Genomic DNA, 11,035 nt, shown 5'->3' with positions numbered 1-11,035 from the left:
AGCAGCTGTTGAAATAGAAAATATTACGCTTAATCTGCGTACAATTCCTTACTGACAGTCTTATCAGTAATTAAGGCATAAGCATGAGTTAGTAAATGTTCGGTGTTTTGTGGATTGGAATTACTTAAACGCCTTATGCTACAACGAATGATAATTTATTCCAATCCCTTTTACACATTTTCGTACGTTTAAAACTGATGGCTTTATTATCAGTAATTTATAATAATGCAAGAGACAAGATACTATCAGACAATTATTGTTTTACATTAATATAATATAATATCATATCATATCATATCATATAATTAGTGTAATTTAATGTAACGTAATGTAGTGTTACGTAAGATAACGTAATATAACGTATCGTAACGTAAGGTAAAGTAACTTAATATAACGTAATATAACGTAACGTAACATAAGGTAAAATAACTTAATATAATGTAATATAGCGTAACGTAACGTAATATAACGTAATGTAAAGTAACGTAAGGTAACGTAAGATCACGTAATATAACGTAATGTAAAGTAACGTAAGGTAACGTAAGATAACGTAATTTAACGTAATATAACGTAATATATATAATACAATACAATACGTAACGTAACGTCACGTAACGTAACGTAACCTAATATAACGTAATTTAACGTAACGTAACGTAACCTAATATAACGTTACGTCACGTAACGTAACCTAATATAACGTAACGAAATATAACGTAACGTAACCTAATATAACGTAACGTAACCTAATATAACGTAATGTAACGTAACGTAACCTAATATAACGTAACGTAATATAACGTAACGTAACGTAATATAACGTAACGTAACGTAATATAACGTAACGTAACGTAACGTAACCTAATATCACGTAACGTAATATAACGTAACGTAATATAACGTAACGTAACGTAATATAACGTAACGTAACGTAATATAACGTAACGTAACGTAACGTAACCTAATATCACGTAACGTAATATAACGTAACGTAACGTAATATAACGTAATGTAAAGTAACGTAAGGTAACGTAAGATCACGTAATATAACGTAATGTAAAGTAACGTAAGGTAACGTAAGATCACGTAATATAACGTAATGTAAAGTAACGTAAGGTAACGTAAGATAACGTAATTTAACGTAATATAACGTAATATATATAATACAATACAATACGTAACGTAACGTCACGTAACGTAACGTAACCTAATATAACGTTACGTCACGTAACGTAACCTAATATAACGTAACGAAATATAACGTAACGTAACCTAATATAACGTAACGTAACCTAATATAACGTAATGTAACGTAACCTAATATAACGTAATGTAACGTAACCTAATATAACGTAACGTAACGTAACGTAACCTATTATAACGTAACGTAATATAACGTAACGTAACGTAATATAACGTAACGTAACCTAATATAACGTAATATAACGTAACGTAATCTAAAATAACGTAACGTAACCTAATATAACGTATTGTAACGTAACGTAACTTAAAGTAACGAAACGTAACGTAACCTAATATAACGTTACTTAAAATAACGAAACGTAACGTAACGTAATATAACGTAATGTAACATAACCTAATGTAGTGTAGTGTAATACATATCGATATATTTATTTTGATGATTAGTAATTATTCTCAGCCTGGATATTTTCTTTGAACAGATTGATATCGTCCGTTAAACATTTGTCACACTCGAAGGGATAGACGCGTGTTACCAGCGGAAAACGGATAGGGACCAACTTTACGCTACTAATTTGATTTGCCATTTATTTCAATTTATCTTCCGAATTTTCCTCGCTGATTTAAATATAGTTATTCACATCGTTGGTCGCTAGTCGTGGAGTTATTTCAAACGCTCTTTAACTATTAGCTTGGTTTGGAAACAATGGTTTCAAATTGGAACTTAAATAAAATGTTTTCATAATTTGCGCCAGTGTTTATTAAAATGATTCTTATTGAAAAAGCCTTACAATAAAGGTGGATTAAATTTTATCCAAAATTCGACTTTGACCAATAATTACAATCCAAAATGTTTTATAATTTGAGCCAATTACAATGTATAAATTTCAACTTTATTCCGAATTGATTAAAATTATTAGATTCAAAGTGAGATGTCTTGATTTCAACTAGATGCAAAATTTACATTGCATCAATTTAGTTTCGTGTATAGGACAAGTGTTTGATAGACCTATAGATATAAGATTATTGAATTTCTTGGCTAGTTTTCAACCTGTCTTGGGGCTCCATCTATGTGTCCTTTAAAGTTTCCACAAAATGGCGTCCCGGTGAGTAGATGATATATTTTACAAAGGGCTGTAATTATAAGCCACTTTTTAATTGTAACAAACAACCCATCAGAAGTATGCAGTGTAGAGGTTCCGTTATATACTTTTGATTCCATTAAATCTTTGAACTGTAGTTTTCAATCTAACAAATCTACCAAAACAACTTGAGCCTGTAATGCTATAGTTCAAAGGCTGTCGTAAGAGGAAAATAAACTTGACCCTTCTGATGGCATTTCAGGGTCACAACTTGAGAATCCCGTTTAAGAATTCCCTTCTAATAAACAAAACGTTATTCTAGAAGTATATATGATATCCTATAAAAAGTATTTAGCTTCCTATACTACTAACGTTTTTCTGAAACATGTACCTTCGCCAAGGGGTCGGACATTCACCAAATATGTGTACGAGATTTTGAAATCCGGGATTTCACGCTGAAATTTGTCCTAGATTTCGAGATTTTTCGTTGGATTTCTCGATTTCTCGTCAGATTTCGGGATTTCTCGATTGCCCGCTAGATTTCAAGATTAATCGCTGGATTTCAAGATTAATCGCTGGATTTCAAGATTAATCGCTGGATTTCAAGATTAATCGCTGGATTTCAAGATTAATCGCTGGATTTCAAGATTAATCGCTGGATTTCAAGATTAATCGCTGGATTTCAAGATTAATCGCTGGATTTCAAGATTAATCGCTGGATTTCAAGATTAATCGCTGGATTTCAAGATTAATCGATAGATTTCAAGATTAATCGCTGGATTTCAAGATTAATCGATAGATTTCAAGATTAATCGATAGATTTCAAGATTAATCGATGGATTTCAAGATTAATCGCTGGATTTCAAGATTAATCGCTGGATTTCAAGATTAATCGCTGGATTTCAAGATTAATCGCTGGATTTCAAGATTAATCGCTGGATTTCAAGATTAATCGCTGGATTTCAAGATTAATCGCTGGATTTCAAGATTAATCGCTGGATTTCAAGATTAATCGCTGGATTTCAAGATTAATCGCTGGATTTCAAGATTAATCGCTGGATTTCAAGATTAATCGCTGGATTTCAAGATTTATCGTCGGATTTCGTGATTTTGCAATTTATCGATTTCTTGTTGGATTTCGGGTTATATTGCCGGATTTCTGAATTTTGGATTTCTAGATTTCGGATTTCCGGGAAAGTGTACGGGATTTCTTTGAATGTCTGACCCCTCGACCTTCACAGGTTCCCGCACGAAAGTGCACGTTTCACATTTACGTCTTAGATGAATATCTTCTGTCGTAACAAAGGCACAATACACTTCTGGTAATACTTCTGTATATATTTTGTCTCCATCACTACAACAACGTACAACTGATATTTAAAAATGTTTCGACGCGAAGTCGTTACAACGCGTTATTAGAGTCAATCGAAAATTTAACTTTTTGAAAGCGCTGACGAGTCGAGAGACGCAGTAGTTGGTTCATATTGGAATTTATCATCGCGATTAGTGAGGATATAGTCGTTTTCACGGAATTTGCTAACAATGCGAAAAAATTAAAAAAATATATTTCTAGTAGATTGGTTTTATTAAAAATATGCATAAAATAAGCAAATCGACTAAAAATTTAAAGAATTTTTTATTATAATCGACTAGAAAATATTATTTTTTAATTATATTCTAACCCCGCTGTGAGTGAATTCTGGGAAAATGGACTATCCCGTCGATGAGTGGGATGATAAATTCCAATGTGAGCAAACAGATGGCCTTCTAGTGAACAAACTATCCCGCCGCTAGAGGTCGCGGCGCTGAAAATTGAGCCGGCTAGAGCCGCTCTAGCCGGCTCAATTTTCAGCGCCGCGACCTGATCTAGGAGAGCCTCGATCAGCCGATCTCGCTCACCACACAGTAAACAATCACTGACTGAGTGAACTAATCGTTGCTCAATTGATCAACGAAGTGAGAAAATTCTGAACATTCATTTTTGAAAGCTGCTCACAATATTTGCCCACCTCTGTCGAAAACGACAAATTAAATTCTCGATAAAAATATTTCCATTGTATTTTGATAATCTCACAAGTACCATTGCGTTATATCATTTTATCGGCAAGTGGGTGGGGTGACCAAATACTTTATCGACTATTTGAAAGCTTATAAAGAGTAAATTGTAAATAAAGTCAGTTATTCCTTAATACAGTGACTATAGGAAAGCGCATACGGTTGAGTGAATTTCGTAAGGTAAGATAAAAAATAATAAAATGTATGGAATGATATTTTCAGGGTCGTAGTTAACGTTAAATTTACCGCAACTGTTACGTCTCCACGCAATAGCGAGTAGTCGCAATTTCAAACCGTAGCTTCAAAACTAACATACAGATTGCAATATTATCGTTTAGGTTTTTCAAGATGTTGGAAAAGTACGCGGTACTTCTGTGTACCGTTTGCATTTCAACGACGGTACTTAGCGCGGCCCAGATTGGTAGTACCACCGACAAGATTGGCAATTTCCAAGCCACTTACGGAGCTGGTTTGAGCGTGGAACTGAACGGATACAAAGACGGATTGAAGGCCCAGCTTGGGGTCCCGCCGGCTGGTTACAGCAATCAGCTTTATCGAAAATGCGACGGAGATCAGGACACCGGTTCTCTGTGTTTGAAAACGCACCAGTCCATGGTTAAAGTACAAAATGCACCAACTGGAAGGGCAGATACCGAATGTTACTCGGTGAAATGGTTCAACCCGCCTTCCAACCAGGAGGACTGCGTAGATCTCAGTGGTAAGTACGACCTTAATTATGATTATCAGACAGTAATAATAATAATCAGCTAGACTAATACCCAAGGCACCACCATAGGCCTAAGTCCTCAAGCGACTTTTAAAGTCATTAATTCAGTCATGGAACCACTGAGTTTTCGTTGTTTACATAAATATTTGACGCGGTTTCAAAGTGATAATTAGTGTAGGGAAAACGGTGAAATCCAGCGACTAATCTTGAAATCCTGCGATTAATCTTGAAATCCAGCGATTAATCTTGAAATCCAGCGATGAATCTTGAAATCCCGCGATTAATCTTGAAATCCCGCGATGAATCTTGAAATCCCGCGATAAATCTTGAAATCCCGCGATAAATCTTGAAATCCCGCGATAAATCTTGAAATCCCGCGATAAATCTTGAAATCCCGCGATAAATCTTGAAATCCCGCGATAAATCTTGAAATCCCGCGATAAATCTTGAAATCCCGCGATAAATCTTGAAATCCCGCGATAAATCTTGAAATCCCGCGATAAATCTTGAAATCCCGCGATAAATCTTGAAATCCCGCGATAAATCTTGAAATCCCGCGATAAATCTTGAAATCCCGCGATAAATCTTGAAATCCCGCGATAAATCTTGAAATCCCGCGATAAATCTTGAAATCCCGCGATAAATCTTGAAATCCCGCGATAAATCTTGAAATCCCGCGATAAATCTTGAAATCCCGCGATAAATCTTGAAATCCCGCGATAAATCTTGAAATCCCGCGATAAATCTTGAAATCCAGCGATAAATCTTGAAATCCAGCGATAAATCTTGAAATCCAGCGATAAATCTTGAAATCCAGCGATTAATCTTGCCCCCTTAAGTTTGAAACCAATGGGATTTCAATGTTAGGCTAACGACTGGCCAAACTGACTACATGAATCCACCTGGTGGTGAAAAAAAGAAACTTACGCACAAATCCATCAAATTCATGCTACCGGAAACTGCTTTGTAGATAGAACCTAAGACCATTTACACCTGGACTACAATGCCAACGCTATACTTCCTATTTCAGAGTGTCTGCTACAAAACACCACCAAGTGGCGAAAATCCGCAATATTAACCCCCAAACACCCCCTTTTTTTACCCCCTCCTTTAGAAGCCGAAGCAAACCCGTTTTTTCCGCACGAATTTTCATGCGGACGAGAGTTGCCGCTAAATAACGATGGTGGCGTTGGGGTAGTGGTGACACTAGCCTAACAACACCGCCTACCTTCATTGCAGTCCAGGTGTAAATGGTCTATAGTAGTATAGAGATATTTCACGTCGTCTGCTTTCCCTAGCTTTGGCAGTGTAATGGTCGCCATTTTGAGCGGGTTTCTCAATACGAAAAAGCATTGGTGACGTAGACCCCTATACAAGTGATAGAGCTCTATAGGTGGTAGGGGTGAGGAGAATTCGGTAGTTTTTTCTTTTCTCCGCCAGGTAGCGTAGATCCTAATTTTTATTTCTCCCGCCCCTGTCTAGTGCTCAATACATGGGTTCTTATACCCAATTCAAACTTAGGGGGGGGGGCTTGATTGTACTAATTTATTTCTTACCAGAATCATAAGTACCATAACAATAATAAGTATGACACTTCCTATTGTTTTAATGCTAATTTCGTGACCAAACATTTTTACGACCTAAACCTAGATTACGCAATAGCTCTAAAAATCAGTTAGGTGATAATTTTTCCTAATTGAAATTCTTATTATTATTGTGTTACTTATGATAAATGAGGATTTTGTATTATCGATGGCAGGAATCCATTCCTCTACTTAACCTTGAGTAGAGGTATGGAATCATGCAGACGGCTGTACTCAGTTTCATAAGTGCGATTTACAGATTTTTAGCAAGTGGTTAGCCCCTCGCGGGAAGCTTCTCCTAGGCACATTTAAGTACGTTGCCCAAAACGAATAGTACCATGATAGCTTATGAAAAATCACATGATTATTTGTCTACCAAGTTATTTAAAAGCTAGGGTAAAGTAGTAGCGCGTGTTAGCAGACGTTAATTTCCGATTTGGAAAATAGTCAGTCTCTTTAATTTTCTACCTGAATTATTGGCTTTAAAAGTGCCTCGATGACTTAGGCCAAGGTGGTGCCTTGGTTATCGTTAAGCCGGCCATGATAGCCACGACCTTCAAAGCAAGTGGCGGCTCGACGTGAAGTAGCTCTTTATTCAATAGATGTCGCTAGTGTCGAAATAAAAAAGGCGGTAGTTATAGGCCTCTCGTTGACTGGATCGTTTGTAAATTGCCATTGGTCAATAACATAAATTACAGCAATTATAAACAATATTTTTACACGTGATAAATAATTTAGGTTAAAGTCCAGTAAATAGAGTATAAGTGGTTTAACTATAATTATCTACAATGGCTCTGTGACGACGTTTTCATTTGGTTATTTTAAATTTTGGCTTCCTTTGCCATTAATAGATGGCACCACGCTCTCCAGAAAAGTCGCGTTTTACGTAGAATCGAATAGATTCATTGCCATCCCTAATAACAGGGGCCTTTCCATAATACAGGTGGCAATGATAGAGCCGCCACTTAATTGCTTTAAGGATTTTACTTTTTATCCGAGGAGTTCATACTATATACCACAGGATGATAAAATGTATTTTACTGAACAGGTGCGCAATGGTATGGTGGTGGAGAGCTGCGATTCCAATACTGGCCCATTCGAAACCTCTCTCAGCCACGAAACGCATACGTCACGGGGGATTTCTTCCATCACCCGTACGGGGGCGTTATCGAGAGGGCGTGGTACAGCTCCAAAGGGTACGCCCTCATAGTGGATGAGGACACGCCTCTCTTTCTGCGCTTCAACCAATCCGGGGACAACCAACTTTGCTTCTCGGCTTCGTACGACGAATACCCCTACAGCGATCGCTACGTCATGCCTCAGAAGCAGCTCTTCTACACCGTCTGCGCGGCTAAAAACATCCGGGACGCTTTGGACTTCAGCTTGTCCCATTTTACCAAAAAGCCTAAGTTGACTGTCGACTTGGAGGTCATCGATAAACCCATTTGGTCCACTTGGGCTAAGTACAAGGCCGCGATCGACGAAAAAACAGTTCTGGACTACGCCAACGAAATCGCCAACCACGGGTTCGCAGCCAGCCATCTCGAAATCGACGACAAGTGGGAGACTTGCTACGGACAACTGGAATTCGATAAGACCAAATTTCCAGATCCTAAAGGCACGTAAGATTCAAAGCCAGCTAGTTGTTCCTTGAAAAAAAAAATCAAATAATACAAGCTCATTCAACTTTCATTCTCTTTGAGTATATATAAATACATCCTTGGTAATAAGTAACATAAACAGACCTAACCGAAAACACGCCAGATCACACCTATAGTTCAGGGCTAAAGTCAGGCGTGTCTAGATCAAGAAATGTTTCCAAATTTAGCTTCTTTCAAGCTAATGTAATGTAATGTAATTTAATTTAATTTACCGAAACAAATAGGAAAAACTAGGCCTAACAAACTCGCTTTCAAAGATCCCGGCTTTCAAAAACGGCAAATAATGTACTTGTGACAAAACATAGAAATTGTTCCTATCTTAATTTAATTTAATTTCCTTAAAATGAATAGGTATGGTTGACAAAATCCACAAAATGGGTTTCGGAGTCAGTTTCTGGGTGCATCCGTTCATAAACTTGGACTGTCCAGCTTACAAAGAAGGTTCCGAAAAACTATACTTCGTCAGGTAATCATAGCCTCATCCTCAATCTTTCCAAACCCGCCATTACGGAACTACATTAATTAATTTTCCAGAGAATTGGATTCTACCGAAACCACCTTCAAGACCACCTGGTGGAACGGAGACGCTGGTTACATCGACTTCACCAACCCCGAGGCTGTGGATTGGTACGTCGCCCGTTTGAAGAAAGCCCAGAACGAATCGGGTCTCAACACTTACAAATTCGACGCCGGAGAGTTAAGATGGTTGAACGGGAGTTTCCTCTTCAACGACCCTGAGGTCATGAAAAGACCTACACTTTTCACCCAAAAATACACGGAAACCGCGGCCAAATTCGGACCTGGAGTTGAAGTCCGCTCAGCGTACAAATCCCAAGACCTGTCCATCTTCATCAGGATGCTCGATAAAGATTCCAAATGGACGTACGACAACGGACTCAGGACCTTAATACCAACCGCCTTGCTCTTCTCCATCCACGGATATCCATTCGTCCTACCAGACATGATCGGTGGTAACGCGTACGGAGACGGCATACCCGAAAGAGAGTTGTACATCAGATGGTTGGAAGCCAACGTCTTCATGCCATCCTTGCAATTTTCCATTCTTCCTTGGCAGTACGACCAGGAGACTGTGGACATCAGCAAGAAGATGGTGGACCTTCACGCCAAATACGGACCCGTCTTTAAGGACTTGGCCACGGAGGCCGTTAGGACTGGCAATCCCATCATCCGTCCCTTATGGTGGAACGACCCTGATGACGAAAACGCCCTGGTTTGCGACGACCAGTTCTTGTTGGGTGACGAAATTCTAGTAGCCCCAGTTTTGGATCAAGGCATGAGGCAAAGAGACATCTACTTCCCCAGGGGCAACTGGCGCGCCATGATGGATACCGATACCAAAGTGTACGTGGGTCCGAAATGGGTTAAAGATTATCCGGTTCGATTAGATCAGCTACCGTATTTCATGAAAGCATAATTACTACATTACAATTGTACCAATTTATAATGTTGATTTTACACAAGATATATTTGGTATGTAGATATTATTGTTAATAGTTTTGGAAATAAATAGTTTTTTAGTATTATAAATTAAAAGAAAAGATTCAAAATTAATTATTTAAATTGAATAAGATTCCAGGCAAACCGTTGAATCGCATTTACACCAAAATTATGATGCACTACCGCCACCTATCTTAATAAATCACAGTTTACGGGTTTTTTTTTCCAGAGTTGCTAATAGTCTGGTAGCCTAACGCCATCTACTTTAAAAAAAATAACATAGATATTTAATTGATAATATTAGGGAAATCTTTGGAACAAAATTGTTTGTTCACAATGGTGAAGTATTAGTTTGCTAAAATTATTATAAATCAAATCGCATTTTGCATTAAAAAGCGCTGGTTCGATAGTACTGCTAGAATTACATAGGCGCGTTCGGGAGTCGAGGTTTCGCGAAACCAATTCTGAAGTTTCAAGTCGGCGCACTCCAAGGTTCTTACCAGCGGCACTGGCGCACTCAACCTGCACTCAACCGTCAACTCTATCATTATACTGTAACGCCATCTATTACTTTCAAGGTGGAATATTGGAAAAAGTCAAGGTTCCTATAAGTACAAACGCACTTTCATAGGATATAGTTGTCGCCAACCAACAGCGGATGGCGCCACTAACAAATGATAGAGTTCTCAATTTCTAAAAATTTGTTTCACGGAAGGCAAATTGAAACTAATTCTAGCGATACTATTTCCAATTCAATGGAAGTAACTAGTTTTGTGACACCATAGTCTTTCGTAAGTTTGTTCATGGTTTGTTTAACCCCTAGAAAATAGAACCACAAGAAAAGTAGCTTCTTTTATTAGATTTTACTACCCAATACTAAATATGAAAAGCTACCGGAAGTTTATTCGTATAAAAATATCGTTATTTCCTCCGCTTTAGAGGCTCTTCCTGCATGGCTCTATGGTTGGCTTCCATCTTTTTACAAGTTCCTTGAGAGCTATCGCCAGCTGCCGATGAAGATAGATATTAATCTAATACTCCAATTTAAAAATTAAACACGTAAAATGAGAATATTTTTCGGGTCATTGCAAAATAAAACGTTACAAAGGCAACATAAATAAACGATAAAAAAGCTATATTCTGTATATAAAAAATACTACCGCTTGCATTTCATAATAAAAATCGTAAATAATACACTGCGCTTATATAGATATGTTAAAATTTTATTATTTAACGTACAATAGCCAATTTACTCCCCCTTGTCAACAC

At 37.6% G+C, this 11,035-nt stretch overlaps 1 protein-coding gene across 1 annotated transcript; it reads left to right on the top strand.

Moving 5' to 3' along the window:
* Nucleotides 1–4,257: 4,257 nt before the first annotated feature.
* On the top strand, nt 4,258–9,867 carry tobi (target of brain insulin). Its single transcript, XM_090158448.1, has 5 exons — nt 4,258–4,517; nt 4,676–5,055; nt 7,696–8,265; nt 8,660–8,774; nt 8,843–9,867. Exons 2-5 carry the CDS (start codon nt 4,686–4,688, stop codon nt 9,741–9,743), a joined length of 1,956 nt encoding a protein of 651 aa, XP_090014574.1. The 5' UTR covers nt 4,258–4,517; nt 4,676–4,685; the 3' UTR covers nt 9,744–9,867.
* The last annotated feature ends 1,168 nt before the right edge of the window (nt 9,868–11,035 follow it).

The sequence above is a fragment of the Leiobunum rupestre genome, chromosome 9 (genome assembly GCF_980474605.1).
Source record: "Leiobunum rupestre chromosome 9, qqLeiRupe1.1.hap1, whole genome shotgun sequence".
In the NCBI taxonomy this organism is placed as follows: Eukaryota; Metazoa; Arthropoda; class Arachnida; order Opiliones; family Sclerosomatidae; genus Leiobunum; species Leiobunum rupestre.
Note: the sequence above shows the minus strand (reverse complement) of the source record. Positions and strands in the feature narration are given on the sequence as shown.